Source organism: Moschus berezovskii, chromosome 9 (genome assembly GCF_049115385.1).
Source record: "Moschus berezovskii isolate FMDL1 chromosome 9, NW_MosBer_1.0, whole genome shotgun sequence".
Taxonomy (NCBI): Eukaryota; Metazoa; Chordata; class Mammalia; order Artiodactyla; family Moschidae; genus Moschus; species Moschus berezovskii.
In genome coordinates, this window is record NC_142468.1 from 17,957,687 (window position 1) to 17,980,326 (window position 22,640).

The 22,640-nt window shown below is 40.8% G+C and overlaps 2 protein-coding genes across 2 annotated transcripts in view; one reads left to right on the plus strand and one right to left on the minus strand.

The window, feature by feature from the left end:
* The first annotated feature begins 317 nt into the window (after positions 1-317).
* ALDH6A1 (aldehyde dehydrogenase 6 family member A1) lies at positions 318-22,616 on the plus strand. The gene is made up of 12 exons (XM_055436328.2): positions 318-472; positions 8,220-8,279; positions 9,854-9,928; positions 10,100-10,261; positions 10,471-10,549; positions 10,939-11,241; positions 12,328-12,449; positions 13,831-14,020; positions 14,219-14,400; positions 15,675-15,854; positions 16,122-16,220; positions 18,018-22,616. Exons 1-12 carry the CDS (start codon positions 416-418, stop codon positions 18,120-18,122), a joined length of 1,614 nt encoding a protein of 537 aa, XP_055292303.1. The 5' UTR covers positions 318-415; the 3' UTR covers positions 18,123-22,616.
* BBOF1 (basal body orientation factor 1) overlaps positions 20,668-22,640 on the minus strand; it is a 32,522-nt gene continuing 30,549 nt past the window's right edge. Inside the window, exons 10-12 of the mRNA XM_055437160.2 lie at positions 21,316-21,390; positions 21,041-21,155; positions 20,668-20,703 (exon numbers count right to left, since the gene is read on the minus strand). Of these exons, the coding sequence (XP_055293135.2) occupies positions 20,668-20,703; positions 21,041-21,155; positions 21,316-21,390 (226 nt within the window). The remainder of the gene's footprint in view (positions 20,704-21,040; positions 21,156-21,315; positions 21,391-22,640) is intronic.

Genomic DNA, 22,640 nt, shown 5'->3' on the forward strand with positions numbered 1-22,640 from the left:
CGCTCGCGCAGTGGACGAGGCGGAGCTACTGCAAAAATTCTTGCAGGAACTTATTTACCTCCCTTAGTGAGTGGGCGGGGCCGCGGTTGGTGCCTTTGACCAATCGCAGTTTCGGGTTCGGGGGCGTCTTCCTCACGTGCTCGATATAGAACACCGCGAGTCGCGCCTACACTTCCGCCAACAGAATTTGTTGAGGTAGAGCAGGGCGAGAGCGCTATCACTTCTGACCAATCGTATTCCCCCAGGGCTGGGACTGAGGGGCGGAGTCAGGCGTTAGGGCGAGTAATTGGCTAGGGGAGATTGTCCTTTCCGCCAGTGAGGAGGTGCGGCAGGATGGAGGGGCGAGGCCTGGCCGCAGTAGAGACGGTCTCAGACGGTAGAGGTGCGGGGTGCTGAGAAGAGGCAGCCCGGTGCCATGGCGGTGGCGGTGGTGGCGGCGGCCGCGGCGGCATTGCGGGCCCGGATCCTGCAGGCGAGTGAGGGTGGTGCCAAGGGGTTGCGAAGCTCGAAATTCGTCCTTTCCATCTGCTCTCTGAGCCAGCCCCTTCATCGCTGACCCTTCTCTGTGCCCATGGGACCTGTGCGGCCCTGTCCCACACCTCACTCAGTACCCGCCTTCGCTGGATCCAGCCCTGGACTCTCAGCCCTGGCTGTTTTATTCTTGAGCCTCCCCCCTTTTCTGGCTCTGGCCCACTCTTCTCTTCGAGGCTTGCCCGGTCCCTGCCGACACTCTCTTGGCCTCACCTCTGTCCGTCTGCCCACAGTCTTCCCTTTCACCTCTGCACCAGCCACCTCTCTGCCCCAGAAACTCCCCTTTGGTCACCTTTCTTAGCATTGGGCTGGGAACCTCAAATTTTCCCCTTCCCCCACCCTTATTCACGGTCTGCAATCCTAGGTAAAGGCCAAGGGGGCGGGGGGCAGGAAGCACACGAGGGGCGAGGGTCAGTGAATGAACTTTGAATCTCCTCGGAATGTTCACTCCGTTTTCCCAAAAGCAGTCATTTGCTGAGCAGTTTTCCCCAGCTGTGGCTCTTTGCATGTTCCACAGGCTCTGGACTGTTGTGCTTTTGCTCGCCAAGACGTTGTTTAACTTTCTGCCAGAGTTACAGTGTTTTGTTGGCGTTGAATAAGGACACATAGTTAATGTTGCCAGTTTGTTCCAAGCACGTCCAAAGAATTAAACATCTCTAAAATAGGTGATAGAAAATGGGAACCAAGGAAAACAAAAAGTGTAAGTTCCAAGTTCCCACCCCAGAGTCAGCTTGTGCTGTGCTGTGCTTAGTTGCTCAGTCGTGTTCCACTGTGCGACCCCATGGACTGTAGCCTGCCAGGCCCCTTTGTTCATGGGGATTCTCCAGGCAAGAATACTGGAGTGGGTTGCCATGCCCTCTTCCAGGTGATCTTCCCAACCCAGGGATCGAACCCAGGTCTGCTGCATTGCAGGTGGATTCTTTACCATCTGAGCCGCCAGCGAAGCCCCAAGTCAGCTTAGTGTAATTCAACTCTGCCCCTGGGGTTGGAGTGTGTGTGTATGGGGGATGTTTGGGTCTTCTCTGAAGCTAGCCTAAGGACAGGTGGTTGAACTGCAGGAGCTACATGCCTGAGGCCTGTAGTGATTCCAGCTGTTCCTAGCCTTTCCCGTTGTTCAAGCCTAGCAAGGACTTACTTTATGAGGCAACATTATCAAACCTGCAAGGAACAGCTTTGCTTTTCTTACTCATGTTCAGCTTGGGAACTTCTTCCTCTGTATTTCTCAGCTTATAGATAACATTAGTATTTATCAAGTTCAGTGAGTTCTACTCCAGAGACTATGCATTTTTAAGAGTCTTAGCAGAGTCCGCAAAGATTCCTGTTTAAATATGTTATTTTTAATGGGACAGTGTGAATGGATTGGAAGGATTTGTCAAATGATCTGGCCTAACTCATATTTTTTGTTGTAATCCTGGTTATGTTTTTCTAGGTTTGGTTTTGTTTTTTGTTTTGTAGTCAGAAAACAAAATTTCCACCCTATATTTTCCATTACCATCTTCTCCTGGAAATCTTTTATTAAATTTGCGTTTTTTCCTTTGCCTTTCCCGCCATCACAGGTCATTGAGAGCCTTAAAAAACTATGTTGTCCTTTGTATCAAGGAAAAGAATCTCCTTCCCCAAGTACTTTATTTTGGAAATAAACACTTTTTTCTGATTCATTTGCAGAAACTTCTGCATTGACCTGAAAAAGGACAGAGATAATAATTCTAAGCCAATTAGGAGTTACTGTAACATGATAGTTTGAGAGTAGTCTAGAGTCTGGCAATCCAGATATTATCACTCCCATTTAAAGAAAACTGGTCTTAATAGGACTCAGTGACTTTCTTCGGTGATACAGTGGAAAGAACACAGGCTTCACAATCATACTTGGATTCTATTCCAGCTCCACCACTTCCTAGTTTTGAGAATATTTGTGAAGATTAGAATTAATGAAGTAAGTTGTTGTTGTTCAGTCACTAAGTTGTGTCTGACTCTCTGTGACCCCATGGACTGAAGCACGCCAGGTTTCCCTGTCCTTCACCACCTCCCAGAGTTTGCTCAAACTCATGTCCATTGAGTCAGTGATGCCATTCAACCATCTCATCCTGTCCTCTTCTCCTCCTGCCTTCAGTCTTTCCCAGCATCAGAGTTTTTTCCAGTGAGTTGGCTCTTCGCATCAGGTGGCCAAAGTGTTGAAACTTCAGTTTCAGCATGAGTCGTTTCAATAAATATTCAGGACTGATTTCCGTTAGGATTGACTGGGGTTTGATCTTCTTACAGTCCAAGGGACTCTCAGGAGTCTTCTCCAACACCACAGTTCGAAGGCATCAATTCTTCAGCGCTCAGCATTTTTTATTGTCCAACTGTCACATCTATACATGACTACTATAGCTTTGACTAGATGGACCTATGTCGGCAGAGTAGAGTCTCTGCTGTTTAATATGCTGTCTAGGTTTCTCATACCTTTTCTTCCAAGGAGCAAGCATCTTTTAATTTCATGGCTGCAGTTACCCTCCACAGTGATTTTGGAGCACAGGAAAGTAAAGTCTGTCACTGTTTCCATTTTTTCCCCATCTATTTGCTATAAAATGATGGGACCGAATGCCATCTTCTCAGTTTTTTGAATGTTAAGTTTTAGGCCAGCTTTTTCACTCTCTTTCACTTTCATCAAGAGGCCCTTTAGTTCCTCTTCACTTTCTGCCATTAAGGTGGTATCATCTGTGTATCTGAGGTTGTTGATATTTCTCCTGGCAATCTTAAAGGTCATCCAAGGTTTCCCACCTAGTAACTGATGTTGCTGAGAATTCAGGACTTAAGTCTAAGCATCTCTTACTGTGTCAGACACTGGCCCAAACTTTGGGAAAGGAGAGAAAGTAAAATATTCCCTGAAAGCCTTCCTATTGTAATGCAATAAGTGCTAAACAATAAGACTGCACACAGTACTACAGGAACCTATGGAAAGAGCCCCAAACTCAACCTGTGCAATTCTTGAAAAGCTTCCAAAAGGAGTTCATCTCCCTTTGAGTACTGCCAGAGTAGGACGCCTTTAGCCAGAGAAGGGAGTTCCTGCCAAGGAAAATCGCAAGTGTGAAATAAACATCTAGAGATCAAGAAGTTTGGTGTGACTGGACATAGGATAGTTCTTTTCAGTAACAGTACTAATGAGTGTGTCTTGGAAAATGAAGAAAGACTAAATGACTATCATTTAGTCAAAAACTAAATGATAATGTTTTATTATACCAGATGTAGTGCCTTTTATGCCCTATTGACAGCAGGGAGGCTATGTGCATGTGACAGAATAAAATTTTGGCTGATCTGTACATTTTCTGCCCTATAAGAGAGTTTGCGTGTGTGTTAAGTCACTTCAGCTGTGTCCAACTTTTTGCGAACCTATGAACTGTAGCCCACCAGGCTCCTCTGTCCATGGGATTCTCCAGGCAAGAATAGTGGAGTGGGTTGCCATGCCCTCCTCCAAGGAATCTTCCCAAGTCAGGGACTGAACCCGCGTCTCTTAAGTCTCCTGCATTGGCAGGCAAGTTCATTACCACTAAACTGAACTGAACTGAAGCACCACCTGAGATGCCAGTAAGAGAGTTTACATGAAACAAAATTAATATCGCACAATGGCTTGGGTGTATACTCATCCTTTCATTCTGCAGAATATTACTGAGTACTTACTCTAGTCCAGGAATGCTACCAGGTGATGAGGACACAACTGTCTAGTGTTCTAAGGGAAAACAGACTTAATAATGCTATTCTCTAGTGTGATAAGAGAACTAGAGGAATTCAGGTGTGTTATGAACTCCATAATCAGGTACTTAGCCTCAACCTGAGACTGAGACTTAAAAACTTCCAGCTCTTCTACTGTACCATTCACTTATAGGAGTTAACCTTGTTTTTTCTACTTCAGAGGAAACTAAAACCATTAGATGAGAACATCCTCAACTTCCTACTAGCAAGCCTACAGAACTGACCTGTACCTGTACCCAAAGTGATAGGGAGCTCAAGAATAGACATGAGCCAAGCAAATGGGATGAAACAACTCCAGGCAAATAGGAGCAGCACGTGCAAGGGCAGTGTGAGCACAAAGCATGTTCTGAGTGCCCGGAGCATAGAGAGAGCAAGGAGAGCAGCAAACTGGGAAACTAGAGAAGTAAAGATACTATGTAGACTCTTTAAGCAACATTGCTGCTGCTGCTGCTAAGTCACTTCAGTCGTGTCCGACTCTGTGTGACCCCATAGACGGAAGCCCACCAGGCTCCCCCATCCCTGGGATTCTCCAGGCAAGAGCACTGGAGTGGGTTGCCATTTCCTTCTCCAATGTGTGAAAGTGAAAAGTGAAAGTGAAGTGAGTCTTTATCCCAAGAACAACGGAAAGCCATTGGTGGGTTTTACACGAAAGAGTGATCTGACCAGGTTTGTGTTTTAAAAAGGCTCTTTGGCTCTGGAGGGGAAACAAGAATCAGAGGTTTAAGATTGAAGGCTGAGAGACCTGTTAGGAATCATTACCTGTTCGGAAACCCAGGTAAGAGACAATGATGGTGTAGAGTGGGAAGAGGGAGCAAGAAAAGGGTTGAATTTCTAAGACTTCTGGGAGGACAGATTGCCAGGACTTGTTTGATTCACTGAGGAGAAAGAGAAGAGTTAGGGTGACATTTAAGTATCTGGTTGGGCACCTAGGTGGATAGTAGCCCCATTCACTGAAAGGTGGGTTGTAGGAAATAGAGCTGGTTGGTGGGAGGACAATGAGAAAGTCAGCTTTTTCCAACGTGGACCTAAATAATACCCAAGTAGAGATGTGGTGAAGACAGTTATGTAAGTATTACCTGATGAGGAAGAGTCTGGTGAAGAATTAAAGATTTGGGCATCACCAGGATCTAGCTAATTAAGCCACTGGAGTTAATGAAATCACCCAAGGAGAGTTGGGACCTCTCCTTGTTCAGGAACTCAAGCAGTTAGAGGCCAGGTATGGGAGAAGGAATCAACAAAGAAGGCAGAGAAAATGTGGCCCGAGAGATAGAAAAGATACCAGGGCATCACAGAATATAGGTGGAAAGGGGATTTGGGACAGAAGGTCTGGTTAACTCTTCACCTCTGCTGAGAGGTCAAGTACAAGAAGGACTGGGACGAGTCCATGGTATGGAGGAGGTCACTGGTGTTCTGGTGTTCAGTCATAAAGGTAGAAGTTGATTGAGGAGCTAGTGAGAGATGAGGAAATCATGGTAATTCGTATAGAGAACACATTCTATTGGATGGAGAGAGGTTTTAAGATACAGGAAAGAAAGGATAATTGGTGGAAGTGTCTGGGGCAGGAGGAACAGTTGACTTCAGAGCACAGATTCACAGATTCAGAGGTTAGTCTTAAATTGGAAGACATACTTCTTCAGTCAGACATTGACTGTGTACCTCTGTCTCCTAGTTACTCTGTCTTCATGAACCTTGGTAGCTGCCTTCTCTGTAAGAGGTAAAAGGAAAAGATGATGAGTATTGGTTAGTTTGGTAGGCTTGCTAGTAGGAAGTTGAAGAAGTTTCCATCTCATGATTTCTGTTTCCTCTGAAGTAGAAAAAATAAGATCAGCTCAGTGAGAGGGAAAGGAACAGAGTTGAAAATTTTAAGAAAATTGGTATATTTTGAAGTAGCAAGGAATGTGAGCAAATAAGTATTTATCAGATCAGATCAGATCAGTCGCTCAGTCGTGTCCGACTCTCCGCCACCCCATGAATCACAGCACGCCAGGCCTCCCTGTCTATCACCAACTCCCGGAGTATACTCAAACTCATGTCCACAGAGTCGGTGATGCCCTCCAGCCATCTATGCAATAATAGTAGCAATGTTTAATGAGCACCAACTACTTGCTAGCTGTTTTTCATACCTGAACAGTCTTGATCTCGTAATGCTATAAAGTAGGTAAATAAGATGCAGTACCTGTCCCCATGGAATTTATAGTCTTGGGGTAAAAAACAAATACCTAGACTATTACAACACAGACAAATAAACTCAGTAGGGAAATACTGACTGCTGCTGCTGCTGCTGAGTTGCTTCAGTCATGTCCGACTCCGTTCGACCCCATAGACGGCAGCCCACCAGGCTCCCCTGTCCCTGGGATTCTCCAGGCAAGAACACGGGAGTGGGTTGCCATTTCCTTCTCCAATGCATGAAAGTGAAAGTGAAGTCACTCAGTCGTGCCCGACTCTTCACGCTAGGTGTACAGAAAAATACACCTAACCAATTCTGGGGTGGGGAACATCAGGCAGTATAGCCGTTGAACACCTATTGTGTACCGGGTACTAATTTGGTACTGGGAATGTGGCTATAAGACATGTGGTCTCCAGGAGGGTGTTGCTGGTTTGAAATAGCTTTTGTGGTGAAAGGAGAATCCACAGACTAGGCGTTTTGACAGACTGCTGGCCCGAAGGACCAGCACCTTTTCCTCTGGATAGTGCTGTCGGCATGCAAACAAATTCTTGTTTTATGCAGCCCTAAACTCTTTGGTTAACGTGGTCTCTCTTCAGATAAGGTAATAGGTTATTAGACTGCACCTTCCTTTTATATCCCAGTCTTGAGTATTTGTTTGCTCACTTCGATTAGACTTCTGTATTTCTTAAATCAACTTCCTTAGCATGTATGCAAACTGTTTTTTGAGAGTGACTTTATTTTATTTAATTTTAATTTTTATTTTTATTGGAGGCTAATTATTTTATAATATTATATTGGTTGGTTTTGCCATACATTGACATGAATCCGCCCCGGGTTGGAGTGACTTTATTTTAACTGATCCCCCCACCGTAACCATTTGGTGATTAAATTCTATTAAATATAACACATTCTTTTCCTCTTAGGTGTATATGGCACTTTTAAAAATAGCTTTAATAAAATAAAAATTGATCTAAGATAAAGTGTATAATATTTTAATATTTGTATACACCTGTGAAAACATCACAATCAAGATAGTGAATATATTAGTTGCCCCAAAATATTTCCCTCTGACCTTCATCTTTTCTTCCACCATCATCTCTAGGTAACCACTGATCTGCTTTCTGACCCTGTTGTTTACATTTTTGAGTTTTATATAGGTACTCTTCTTAAGTCTAATTTCTTTCACTCAGTATAACTATTTTAATCATCCATGTTGCATTATCAATAGTTGATTCCTTTTCATTGCTGAGTTGTATTCTGATATCTGAATGTACCATACTAGTTTCCCTATTCACCCATCTAGCCTTTGAGTTGCTCCCAAATTTTACACTGTTACCAGTAAAACTACTGTGAACACTCATGTTTAAGTATTTGTGTGGGCGTATTATACATACATCTGACACTTGGTTATATACTGTCTTATATTCAACACCTATTGTGTTAGACACCATCTTAAGTGTTTTCTCATTTTTAGATTTAAGGTGACTACATTTATCAGGCCAAAACTAGAAAAATACAGTCTAATGACCAAAAAACATCTTTTTAAAATCAGGACTATCCTAGAAATTGAACACGTGATTGTTATGAATTTTTGTTCTCTCATAGTTGGCTGTGTCTCACAGCCTCACAGCTTTTCTCTTTAAAGACTATATGACCCTTGAAAGCAAACACCAAGTCCTTCTTCATATATCCATAGTAACTAGTAGAATACTGAGCAGATAGTGGCCATTCACTAAGTTTTTAATAATTTTCTGCTCTCATTTATCAAAATAATCGTTCTTTTACCTCCCAGGTCTCTTCCAAGGTGAATTCCAGTTGGCAGCCAGCATCCTCCTTCTCTTCGTCTTCAGTGGTGAGTTTATTTGGTAATAAAGGTTGACTTCTGAAAAGGAATCCAGTACAGTTTGGGAGTATTTTCTTTACATCATTGTGATCAGAGTTTATCTGAAATTTTCTATCTTGATTTTCTTATTTTGTATTATATCTGTTATGTTGTAAGCACTTCCAGTATTGGAAAGTGATCTTTATGGCTATGATTTTTTTTTTAATAATTTTATTTATTGGGGGCTGTGCTGGTCTTCGTTGCTGCACAGGCTTTTCTCTAGTGCGGCCAGTAAGGGTTCCTCTTTAGTTGCAGGGCGCAGGCTTCTTATTGCCATGGTTTCTCTTGTTGCAGAGCACGGACTTTAAGGCACTCAGGCTTCGTAGTTGTGGCACATGGGCCCAGTAGTTGCGGCTCCCAGGCTCTGGAGTGCAGGTTTAATAGTTGTGGCACACAGGCTTAGTTGCTCCATGGCACGTGGGATCTTCCTAGACCAGGGATCGAACTCATGTCTTCTGCATTGGCAGGTAGATTCTTTACCCCTGAGCCACCATGACTATGACTTTTAATGTCTATGTAATATTCTATCAAGTAGATATTGTGTGAATTAACTAATAATTTTCACAAATAACATTTAAATTTATTCCTTTTTTTCAGTATTATAAAACATTTATTTATATCTTTTTTTGTTATTTTTGCTTCTTTTATATTATTTCCCTTCTGAACTGGGATTCCTGTGTCAAAAGATACAAACATTTTCATGACTTCTAGAGGTTTTCTTGACCCTGCCTCAAAGGTTGTCTTCTTTCCAAACTTTGGAGTTGTTTTAAGAGACCTCCTGTCTGTTAGCCATTTACAGTAACTAAACCTGATCTGTAAGGACTGGTGCTCAAAATCCTATGTAGGTAGAAGCATGCACATATTATAACATAGTAGGCTTTCACCTTTTTTGGCCTACAGACCACATTTGAACATTTAATGAAAACAAGCTGCTTCTTAGAAAAGCTATACACAGAAATGTTTTTAAAAATATTTTGATCATAAAGATAAGGCATGCTCATGGTAATGTGCCAGAAAGTCAGCTGGGCCAACAAATCATAATAGTTAACATTTGTTAACACAGAGTCTTCTGCTTTTTTAGTATAAGCTTGTCCGCAACATGGGCTTCCTTGGTGGCTCAGATAGTAAAGAATCTGCCTGTAGTGCAGGAGACCCAGGTTCAGTCCCTGGGTCAGGAAGATCCCGTGGAGAAGGGAATGGCTACCCACTTTAGTGTTCTTGCCTGAAGAATTCCATGGACAGAGGAGTTTGGTGGGCTACAGTCAATGGAGTCGACTTTCACTTCCTCAGTGACATATGTTTACTCATGAAGTTCCACTGTGTGATTACAGGGCATTTTTCATTTACAGAGAGATCATAGTATCGAGAGGTTCTGCCCTGTCTTAATAAGCTCTATGGAAGAGTATATTGTGTATCTCTTTCCTAGTGGTGACTAGAAAGCAGAAAATTCAGTTATCAACCCCAGTTCTTTTCTTCTTGTGAAAGGGAAAGAGAGAAGTAAAGAAGTTAACTAATACAAACTATTGTGTTATTTTCTTCCCCAGCCAACTGTAAAACTCTTCATTGATGGGAAATTTATTGAATCCAAAAGTGACAAATGGATCGACATCCACAATCCTGTAAGGAAAGCTGCTTTGGGGCCTGAACTTACTAGCCTAGATTTCTGGGAACATGGTGGGAAAAATAAAGACCTGGGTCTCTCTTGTGAAGCACATATCGCTTCCCCTGTGACTATATGAAGAAGGTGGGCCAGGGACAAAGTATGATTGATGTGCTGCATTTTCCATCAGGCCACCAATGAGGTCATTGGTCGGGTCCCTCAGTCCACCAAGGCTGAAATGGATGCAGCAGTTTCTTCCTGCAAACGTACTTTTCCCGCGTGGGCAGACACTTCAATATTAAGCCGTCAGCAGGTCCTGCTCCGCTATCAACAACTCATTAAAGAAAACTTGGTAAGAAAGCTGAATGGTATAATTTCCCAAAGTGTTACTCTTATAGAGGCCCTGTTAGCTGCCCTCCCTAACTGTACAATCCAGAGAGACATAGATCACGGCTCTCTCCCCCCAACAACAACTCCTTGACTTTTATTCTTTTCTGGCTGCTGAAAACTAAAGGGAGGCACATCCTTGCGTTGGTTTCTATTTGTGTGTTTTCTCTCTAGAAAGAAATTGCCAGGTTGATCACGCTGGAACAAGGGAAGACCCTGGCAGATGCTGAAGGAGATGTGTTTCGAGGCCTTCGTAAGCAGGGAGTCCCTCTGGGGGAGTTCAGGGACACTGGGAAGAAGCAAAGGAAGATAAGAGTCCCCCAGAGTGGGGACTGCTGCTTCCTTTATGTAGGTTTTGCTATCCCATGGTATCTTAATACTTGTGGGAAATGACAGTACCTGGGTATCTATGCTGTTGGTTTACTTCGTTATTGTACTCCAGTGATCTTCCAGTCGGTTTATGCATTTCACTGCCTTCTTCCCATTCAGATGATCTCACTTGATGCAACCTCTTCACATAGCGAATCAGTGCTTTTTCCGTCTGTCACTGGCCTTGCCACTCAGGGCTGACTAGAGCATGACTGAGCTAAGTACTGGGCAGTGTGAAGAGTTGCTTGCCTGACTGCTGCTTGTCTGTTCCAGAGGTGGTTGAGCATGCCTGCAGTGTGACATCCCTCATGCTGGGGGAGACCATGCCATCCATCACCAAAGACATGGACCTTTATTCCTACCGTCTGCCTCTGGGGGTGTGCGCAGGCATTGCTCCGTTCAATTTTCCTGCCATGATCCCCCTTTGGATGTTTCCCATGGCCATGGTGTGTGGAAATACCTTCCTGATGAAACCATCAGAGCGAGTCCCTGGAGCAACTATGCTTCTCGCCAAGCTGTTTCAGGACTCTGGTGCCCCTGATGGAACACTGAATATCATCCATGGACAACATGAAGGTACCTGCCCCTCTGGATCTGGCACTTAATCTGGCTACCAAAAACCAAGGTGTCAAGTCAGTGATGGGGTGTTTTAGGGTGTTTTAGGGATGAAGGGATTTACTAATAATAAGTAACCTCCATGTTTGAAGAAAATGTTTGTTGGCTGTTTTGCCATCACTGTGCTAAGGTAACTATCTGGGGAGTAGCAGTGCGTCTTGCCCTACAGAATATATTAGGACAAAGAACTATGGTTGGGGCAAGATAGGTAAAATTAAAGAGTAAGTTTTCATTTCAATACTGAGGGGACTTACATTATTTAACTCAGAATTTATAGACCACAGAGGTACCGAAGTCCTTCTGATTCATGTAATAATGGCTAATACTTAAAAAGTGCTTCCTTGTTTCATTCCATCTATTATCTCATTTAATCTTTACAATCACTCTTTCAGGTAGGTACTATTATCTTCCCATTTTACAGATGAGAAAATTGGGGCATAATAAAATTAGCTGATTTTGCCCAAAGTCATGTTGCTGGAAACTGTCAAAAATTGGGATGTGTATACCTAAACAGGCCAACCATGGGTTTTACTTTTAAATACTATGCTCTATTGCCTCTCAGAGTTCCAGTACAAGTGACAGTTGAGGAAATATCATATTCATAAAAGACAAGAGGAGGAGTTGAGTATTGAAAGGAGGAAGATAGGAGTTGTAGCCTTCAGAGTTAAAGTAAAAATTCTGGACTAGCAATTGGGAAAAATAATGAAAGAGAAGAGGTTAAATAGAATTTGTAGTTTAAAGATTTAAGAGAGGGACTTCTCTCGCAGTCCAGTGGTTAAGACTTCTCACTTCCACTGCAGGGCAGGGTGGTGCAGGTTCAGTCCCAGGTTGGGGAACTAAGATCCAACTAACGGTGCTGCATGACCAAAAAAAAAAAATGAAAGAATTTAAGGGAACAAGGACAGAACTCCAAAAGGGGATTCTAGGGCAAGAAAACAAAAGTATAAAACTTCTCATTCATAACAATGAGAAAAGGACAAATTTGCTATTCTGAGAAGCCCATAGCCCTTTTTTCCTTTGTGATAATCATTTATTTTCTTCTTAAAGCTGTAAATTTTATTTGCGATCATCCGGATATCAAAGCAATCAGCTTTGTGGGATCCAACCAGGCAGGAGAGTACATCTTCGAGCGAGGGTCAAGACATGGCAAGAGAGTTCAAGCCAATATGGTGACTTCTTATTCCTTTTTCCCCCAAATTCTGATGTATTAAAATTATCTAGAAAAAGCCCTTCAGCAGAGGGACCACTCATCCCACTATAATGCCTGTGTTTCCTTATTCACAGTTCATCCTGGTTTTCCTCCCTTTAACCACAAACCTTGTGATGAGTTTTATTCTCACTTTAATTATCTTTTAATTTAACCAGGCAATCTCGGTGATAAAGTCACATTTCTCCTTAAGAAAGATATTCAGATTCTTTGGGCTTCAGCCCAAAATTCTGTTTCTGGCCCTGTTTCTTCCTTCGTCCCATGCTGTCAGCTAGCCCTCATCCTTCCTGCCTTTAAGGCAAATCCTAACTAGTAATGTTAAAGATATGATCTTCCCTAAGAGTCCAGGCTGTTTAAGGCACTGTGGTGGTGGTGGTTTAATAAAGAACCAAATATCCCTGTATGATATCTGAGTGTGGTTTACTTGGTTACACAGTTTTGCTGTTCCTTAGTGACTAGATGCTTGCCAAATACTTTGTGGTCATTTGATACTAAATATAATGTCCAGTTGCCATTCTTACTCTTCCATTAATATTGCAGAAAGGGAAGCCACCTATCCACAGGCTTAGAAACTATTCGTGATATGCCAGTTTATTTCTTTTCATGGCTGGATGTGTTTTGGCCAATTTGATTTATGCCCCTGCCAGTTCACTACATATTTCGTCAATGTGTTTGTGTCTAACATTAATACTCTGTGTAACGCGATACAGTCAAATAGCAGACAAGGTATCTATCTATTCATGTATTCAACTATAGCTGTATCTGTAAATATGTGGAAATGGCCCTGTATCATTTTACATAGAAATTTATGAGGCTGTGTATCTAGAAGCAAGTCAATTAGGGGAACTTCTTTCTACAAATTATCTATCAGGAGGTCTCCCTCCTGTTTTGCCTTTCAGCTGGCTACTGGAAACCCTTTGTTTACATTGCTCTTCATGTAACTGGAAACCCTAACAAACAACAGATTCTTTCCTACCTAACTTAGAAAAGAGAAGGGAGTTCTGCTTGGTTCCTCGAAGAAGTGTTTACCCTGTCAATCTGAATGTGACTGAGACAGTATTTTGTTTCGGGTGGGTTTTTTTAAAAAAAATAATAGTTTTGATCTAAATAAACACCTGTCAGCTTTTCAGCTGAGAGAGTGAAGAAAAAGTAACTTGGAGACTTACTCAGTGTTACCAGGACTTAAGCAATATTAGAATGATAATAAATCTCCTTTCAAAGCAGCATAGGATAAATTCTCAAGTCCTTTTCTTAAATTCTCATCTGAAAACTTAGATTCTTTAATTTCTTAGCCTAATTGTATTTTACCAAGGAATATTCATGTACTTTCTGTATTTCCTTAGGGAGCCAAGAACCATGGAGTAGTCATGCCCGATGCGAATAAGGAAAATACCCTGAACCAGTTGGTTGGGGCAGCATTTGGAGCTGCTGGTCAACGCTGCATGGCTCTTTCAACAGCAATCCTTGTGGCAGAAGCTAAGAAGTGGCTGCCAGAGCTGGTAGAACGTGCCAAAAAACTAAGAGTCAATGCAGGTAACCAATTTTTAGACTTTGCATCCTCTGGTACTAAGCTCTGGGTTTTTGCATTGGCCTTGTCCAGTGGGAGCAATCATGTTTATTCTTACCACTACTTCTCTTTGTACTGTACTACTTGTCATTTAGATTCATCTTTAGTTATCACTCATCATTTATTTTCATAAAGACCTTAAATACTTCTGTATTGTTTTACAGGAGACCAGCCTGGAGCTGATCTTGGCCCTCTGATCACTCCCCAGGCAAAAGAGCGTGTCTGTAATCTGATTGATAGTGGAACAAAGGAAGGAGCTTCCATCCTGCTTGATGGGCGAAGTATTAAAGTCAAAGGTTATGAAAATGGGAACTTTGTTGGGCCAACCATCATTTCAAATGTCAAGGTGAACAACTCTGAATTATTTATGTCACAAATATGAGTTGAAAGCACCACTAGAGACAATAGAATCTCACTCCTCTAATTTATAAATGAAGACATTTAATGACTAGAGACCTTATCTCTTGCCAGAATTACTCAATTATTTTATCTCAAGTCTGAATGAGTCACCCCTCCTGACTCTCAACCTCTTTCCACTATATCAATGGTTGGAAAACTTTCCGTTAAGGGATAAAGAGTAAATATTTTTGGCTTTGCAGTAAATAGCCTCTGTCACAAATATATCAACCACCCAGTATTTACTGAGCCCTCCCAGTACTGGCTCAGCAGTAAAGAATCCACCTGCAGTGAAGGAGACCCAGGTTGAATCCCTGGGTTGGGAAGAGCCTCTGGATGAGGAATGGCAACCCACTCTAGTATTCTTGCCTGAAGAATTCCGTGGACAGATTGACCTGGCAGGGTAGAGTACATGGGGTTGCAAAGAGTCGGACACGACTGAATGACTAACACTTTCACTTCACTTTCAATGTTTATTGAATACCTGCATCTTCACCAGAAAGCAACAAAAGAAAAAGAATTGGTGTCAATTTTTATCAAAACTCTGAAACTAAAATTAATGACTACATTGAAGGTTGGGTTTTTTTTTGAAGTTCATATATCCCCACTATTCCTATTATAATCCTGAATAATCAAGAGTTGAATCTAATAGAAATTATGAGATTTTTTGCCACAGGATCACTGAGGAAAAATCCACTTATCCAGCTACAAACAGCTGCAGTGTTGAAAGATGTTTTGAATGTTTAATGTGACCTGATACCAAAATAAAAATGGACAGACTCATTTAGGAGGCAAAGGAAGGAATAAGAAAGAATTATTTATGTTACAGAAAACTTACCACAGGATTTCTTTAAATAGAAAAATTCTCCTGTTATGTTTTTAATATATATTTGATTTTTAATATGAATTTTCAAGTGTAACGTAACAGTTGTGTAAACAAGTAATACAGGCATAAATCAGGAAGCTAGTGATGGGTCATGAGATCAAAAAATACAGTGCATAAAGGAAAGGAGTGTAGTTATGTTGTTATAGAAATACAAGTTTCAAGTTACTTATGATTGGTAGCTTGGAAGATGGAACATGGCAAGAAAGGACTTTTTTTTACAGGTGATTTAAAATGAAAAGAGATTACTAACCTAAAAACTGTGCATGTAAGCTGTGGGTAATAAAATACCAAATAAGCAAAAAATACTGACTTCTTTTCCGATGCATCACTCCTGGCAGCCAAACATGACCTGTTACAAGGAGGAGATTTTTGGCCCAGTTCTTGTAGTTCTGGAAACAGACACTTTGGATGAAGCCATCAAGATTGTAAACGACAACCCATATGGAAATGGAACAGCCATCTTCACCACCAATGGAGCCACTGCTCGGAAATATTCCCACCTGGTGGATGTTGGACAGGTTTGTGAACAGAGTTTTTAGGAGATTCTTGTAGCCATTTATAGTTTGCTGTGTAAGGGGAGAAGGTAAACAGTGATCAGTCACTGCCCTCGCTCTCCCTTGATGCCCTGTTTCTTCCTCAGGAATAAAAGTTCATGGGATGGAGGATCGGGTGGAAGGTGGGTAGTTAAATTGGTCTCTCTGATGCCCAGCACTTGTGCTTCTAAATGGAGAGTTCTTTCACAGAATCTTTTTCTTAGTGGTTGATGTGGCTTTGTTCTGCTTTAGGTTGGGGTGAATGTGCCCATTCCAGTGCCTTTGCCAATGTTCTCATTCACCGGCTCTCGCGCTTCCTTCAGAGGAGACACCAATTTCTATGGCAAACAGGTAACTTCAAGTTTTAAAAAAAATATTTTTCCTCTTAAGAAACTCTCTTGAACATATTCAGGAACAAGGATTCTGCAAGGAAGGGACTGCTGGCAGCTTCTGTGAGGTTATATGTTGTTCAGCAGTGCTTGTCAATAGGTTCCCTAGAAAAGATACAAAAGTTCGCTGTTTCCTGAATAACTCAAGGCAACAAGAGTTTTGGGGGAAGAGCATGAGTAAGTCCAAGCTTTTGTATATGCCCTCTCCTCTGCCTATGACCCTTTATACCTACATCCCCTTTCTACCCTCCTTCATCTGACTGTTAACCACCAGTTTAAAGTGTGGACTTGCTAAAGAAAGTCACCTCTCACCACCATCCCCTCCAGTGCTGGGTGGGGTATGTCCCTCAACTGCTCCCACCACACATTTCCTGTTATAGTCACTCATTTACTAAAAATTTTATTGAGCTCCTTCTGTATATTAAACAATATTCTAAATATAATAAATGCTATAAGCATATCATCAAATAAAAAATAACTATATAAAGCAGATCTGGAACCAAATTACCACCATTGTCCCATCCTTCAACTTGTGCATATACCCTAAAGCAAGACCAGGCATGGCATGATCAAACAGTAGAAATGGGTTGGAGCCCAGTGAGTGAATGATGGAGAGAGTAGTAAGAGATGAGGTTAGAGAGGTAGACAGAGGCAAGTCATTGGAACTATTTAACTCATGTTAAGAAGCCCTTATCACACTGTAATTATTATTTATTTATCTGAAGGATGTAGCACCAGAGCAAGTAACTAAATACGTGTTGGACAAATGGCCTAGTGAAAAGTTCTTTGTAGTCCCATAGAAATGCAGCCATTTTGGTACCTTCAGTAAAAAATTACTTGTTTTCTATACAGGTCTCTCTCTATAGAGTAATAAAAAATTAATAGTGGGATTACATAGCAGAGTATGACAGTGTGGCCAACTGGTTAAGACAACACTTATTTCAAGATGGATTATCCAATTTGTGCATTAGTCACAGCTTTTGTAAAAATGATTAATTTGATACTATTAAACATTTCTTTCAAGGGAAGCAGAGTAAAACTGTTGCTTAAAAGTTTGTTGGTTTGGGGTTTTTTTTCAACCCCCTCCCATGCCTTTGTTTAATTACTGTAAGTTACTCTAGTAAGTGAAGCAGTAAGTGAGGCTTCCTAGAATAAAAGCTGACCTTATGCAGAGTTTGAAGTCTTAAATCCTTAGGTAATTAAATTGCTATTTTGCATTCTATAAGAAGACATAAAGGTATCATTCTTACATAATAAAATGTAAACTTTAGTTGTAACTTATATTGAAAGTATGTAATAATCTCTAAAATTGTTTTCACTATATTAACATGGCCCAGATTTTGTCTATTAATTCTAGAGGTGAATTTAATCAAGCTAGTGAGTTGTGTTCTAACAGTACTCTTCTAGCTTGCTAGTAATTTTGTGTGTTAAATTTGCATACTCTATTCTCTTTTGCTCAAGCCTATTCTTATAAAATAAAAGTTTAATAGTTTACATTGTCCAGTTTTTCCATTTAGATGTTCTTGGCTAGTTTTAGCATAATGGTAGCTAAGATTTGACTCTTTACTATGTGCCAGGTAATATGTTAAGTGTTTTACATAGATTATCTCATGAATAATATATTGAATTCTGGTTGCACCTATTCTGCAAGTAGGAACATGAATAGCATTTCACAATACCTCCTTCAAAAGTTGATTAAAAGAAGAATCATGAAACCTCCAGGCATATATGGTAACTCTGTTTTCTTTGTTCTCTGTAGGGCATCCAGTTCTACACCCAGCTAAAGACTATCACTTCTCAGTGGAAAGAAGAAGACGCTTCTCTTTCCTCACCTGCTGTAGTCATGCCTACCATGGGCCGTTAGAGACAAGTCTGTTCAGACTCGGTGCATACTGAGTAATCACTGTTTATTCTTGACCAACTCCAACTGCCTACTTTACTCAGATCAGATCCCTGGGATTGGAATACCTTGTAACTAAATTCTTTCTCAGGACCTTTGACCCTGTTAAGTTGCTAATAGGGAGACTCCTAGTGTAACTCTGAAACCAGATTTTCATTTGCTCTTCATAATTTTATTTTTGAGGTCACTGTTCTGTGAAATGCTTCTCTGGAATAAGAGCTTAGACATGTTTTCTAAAAATTCTCCCCATTTCTGATGAATTACGTGAAGGGAACATTAGTGTGTGTAAAGAAGATCTCCGAAGGAAGAGGAGCTCTTGGATGAAGACATAGGTCAAAAATAATTCACCCTTTGGTTGATCCTCAAACACAGTCCTACATAAATGCCAGTGGGTCAGACCCCTCTGCCAGGCTTTGCGGAGCCTCATTTATCCCACATTACAAAGACATAATCCATCTCTGCTTATCCCACAGTTGTGACAACTGCTGCTTTCTTTCCTGCTGAATGCCACTTTGTCCTAATGATTCATGATCACAAATTCTGCCATTGTCACTGTTCCTGCTTCTTAAAACCACTTACTATGGATACCTCAACTTTTTGGATAAATCAACTTTTTGTTGTTTGTGCCAAGTGTTAAATTTCAGGGTTTGCTTCAGTAATCATTGATTAGTGCTTAAGTCATTAATTTAGATGCCAGCAGGTTTGGTTTTGTTTTTAAGAAAACTATTTCAAAAGTTATATTAGGCCCAGAAATCAAGAGGTGTTCCAACCATGAAAGTCAGCCAGACTCTTTTTTTCTGTTGTTCAACAGGATCTCACGTTTATTGAGAAATGATTAATGGTTAAAAAAAGGCAATGCCCTTTTCTCATTGGTTGAACAAGAAACTGAAGAAACATTACCTGTATGTTTTACAATATTTTTCTCTTCCAAAATTTATTTCTGAAAATAAGTTTTAACCACTGTTCTGCACTTTGAAATCAAATTAATCCTGACTAAATCAGTGGAGAAGGAAATGGCAACCCACTCCAGTGTTCTTGCCTGGAGAATCCCAGGGATGGGGGAGCCTGGTGGGCTTCCGTCTGTGGGGTCGCACAGAGTCGGACACGACTGAAGTGACTTAGCAGCAGCAGCAGCAAATCAGTATAATGGACAAGAAAAGAACATTTCTTAGGAATCCTGGTACTCTACTTTGAGTAACAAAGGGTCAGAGAAAATGAACCACCCTTAAAGATACAACCTTGGGTAACACTGTTAAATTCTGCAAGACAAAAATTCTTCCTGAAAATATTCTTCCAGTTTGGAAGGGAAAAACAGAATTCCTACTTTCTGGAGTAGGGACCCAAAACCTTCAAACTCAAGTGTTCTCCAAGTGTGAGCAAGATTCTTACCTAAAGTAAGTCTAACCTGATACTACTTGCTGAATTTTTTATATTGTGCTTTTCTCTTGCCTGCATTTCTCATTTGAGATACTTTTTAATGAAAGAACCCTTAATGTAAAGTAATTGATTAAGGTCTAAGAAATTTCAAAGCTCTCTATGTGTGAGATAGTAAATGCATTGACAGCTCTTCTGCAAACGTCTTTATGCTTTTTGTCTCTTTGCTATAGCTCAACTTTAAGTCAGAACAGAAATTTATGTACTAAACAGAATAGATTCTTTCTGCTCTACCATGCTGGCTGAATCCTGTCTTTCTGATACGGTCTTCACCCACTCAACTAGGAGAAGGCTTCTCATTTCTAATAGAGTTCTGGTTGTCAGGCAGATGATGTGGGTCATTAATTTTTCTGCTTCCTCATTAGTTACACAGATAATACTAGCCTATTCCATGGGGGTTATTTAATGAATTAAGGATGATAAAAACCTTGAAAATGTTTGTGCAGTCTGGATTTTAGGCTTAATATTACTGCCATCTGCTAGGTAGAAAGTCACAACCTTCAATCACTTAAGGTGATTGAACTTTAATAAAATATGTTTTATGACCCTACTGGCCCATTTTTTTTTTAGGGGGGTAGGTCTGCCTTCCTAAAGGTGAGGCAATAGAAATTTATAATTTTGTAATAGAATGCTCCTTGTTTTATCTCTTATTACAGCTGGCATCTGATAGTAATACTTAATCCAGTCCAACAACTACAGGCTGGGTTGAATGAAAGGTCATTTTTGTCTAAATTCCAAGTGGAATTAAATATAATCACAGAGACACCTAAGTTTTCCTTACATTTAAGGGAAATCACTCTTTAAGAAATACTAACTCATCAGAACCATGTTGCTATAATTAGAATCAACTCATTTGGCTAGCTATTTGCTACTCAGAAGAGTTTCTAAGATGGAAAAAAAAAAATGTGTACAGTTCATGCTAGTAGCAGCTAAAAAAGTGGCCTCATTTGAAATTTCTCAGATTCTACATTGTACTAATTGATTATGTACAACAAATACAAGTAAAAAGCTCTTGAAAAGAAACCCTGTTTTGTTTTGTTGTTTTTTTATGGTACCATACTTCCTTATAATGCCTTTATCTGCTAGCCTGTAGTGACTCAGCTTCCCAGCTCTGTACAAAGCCAACATGGTCATTATGTTTATTCTTACATAAATGATAGTACATTTTAGCTGGGCTATATATTTCAAAAGGCAGTTTATAGGTTTTCCATACTAAAAGCATAAATATGCATTTGTATTAAATATATGCTTTCCTTAATATGGACATTGTTATTAAAATGTCCACCATCCAAACAAAAAAAAATGTCCACAATCTCATACTAATGTTATTACTCGTTTCACGGATCCCTGGGAACTGGCTAGTAGAGAAAAGAACTGTGACTTAGAAGAAGCTGCATGAGGAAGAGGAACAGTTACATGTATTGTTTGGTTAGATTACAGCTCCTTACTGTGTCAGACTCTTGTGATCCTTTCTGAATATTGCGTATCAGCAGTTCACCAGTAGAGTTTAAGACTGGCACTTGCTGGGTGATGAACGTTTGATCTTGAAGCTTACTTTCATCCCTACAATAATGACAAAGTGAGACTTGTCAACAACTGTACACACATGGAACTTGGTTCAAAAAAATACTTACATTATTCTCACTCAATTCTTGTATGTCTAAGATGTCCACAACCACCACTGCGATCAGGCTCACATTCATTGACTGTCAAGAGAGCTTACCCAAACTCCTTTGTTGTTTCATCGTCAGGAACAACATAGTCTGGAACTGGAGGTCTAGAACTCTGGCTGTATTTCCTGTAATGGGGATATATTAACAATGAGGCAGCGTCATCACATGCCATGTATTTCAACTACAGTTTTAAAACTGCTAAAGGGAAAAGTTTCAGTTGGATGCGTTTCTAATTTTCAAAAGTTCTATTATACACACACAGAGGCAGTATATTAGGCAAGTTAATTAAAACTTACGTTCTTCTAAAGTTGAGACACTGACTCTAAGAAATGGAAATATTTATGAAGATAATCATGATATTCATACAACAGATATTAATCGTGATGGGCAAGGTTGAACCAGTACTGACCAAAAGCAAACCCAAAAAATTCCCTTCCCACAAAAAGAATCTCAAAACACAAGAAAGTTACCCAATGGAGACAGACCCAGTAGGAAAATTTTCCCTAATACTTTGGGAAATCTAGTTTAAGAACAGGAAAATAGGCCCTCTCGCCTTCTGAGATGGCTCACGTTCTGTCTATTGATTATCTGAGTATTGTATTTCTCCCTGAATGAATCTGCTTTATTTTTGGACTATTTAATATAGCCAGATTTTGAATGGGGTTATGCTGCTTTCATATGGATCTAATTGAAGACAAGTTTTAGGAGTGGGGTGTGTCTTTATTTGCTTGCAAATCAACCTACTAAAACTGTCTGTAACTCTGTGAAGCCCACTTTCAAATCAGAATGATGTTGATTTCCAGTTCATCACTGAAAATACTACTTGTATTTCTTCTGCCTGGAATGCTTTTTCCACCTCCCTTTTGTGCCTGTTTCCCTTTTGAGATCAGCTCAAGCTTTTACTTCCTCCGAGACTGTTCCTGATCTCAATTAGGTCAGACTCCCCTAATCTAGGCTCTCTTACCACTCCTTTGAACCTATGTCAGAGTGGTATTTTTCTTTGTGTGATGACTTGAACAGTATTTTTCTTCCCACATAGATCATAAACTCCCTGAAATCAAGCATGATGTCTTTATTTGCTTAACACTGCTGCTGGTAAGTCACTTCAGTCGTGTCCGACTCTGTGCAACCCTATAGATGGCAGCCCACCAGGCTCCCCCGTCCCTGGGATTCTCCAGGCAAGAACACTGGAGTGGGTTGCCATTTCATTCTCCAATGCAGGAAAGTGAAAAGTGAAAGTGAAGTCGCTCAGTCGTGTCCGACTCCTCATGACCCCATGGACTGCAGCCTACCAGGGTCCTCCACCCATGGGATTTTCCAGTCAAGATATCCTCAATAAATTGTTGTTTAGTCGCTCAGTTGTGTCCGACTCTTT

Bases quoted from the DNA above. Each gene is read 5' to 3' on its own strand.
- ALDH6A1 (XM_055436328.2), top strand. From the start codon at position 416: ATGGCGGTGGCGGTGGTGGCGGCGGCCGCGGCGGCATTGCGGGCCCGG. The intron at 10,550-10,938 runs GTAAGCAGGGAG...TGTCTGTTCCAG, and splicing joins AGATGTGTTTCGAGGCCTTC to AGGTGGTTGAGCATGCCTGC. The intron at 11,242-12,327 runs GTACCTGCCCCT...TTCTTCTTAAAG, and splicing joins CATCCATGGACAACATGAAG to CTGTAAATTTTATTTGCGAT.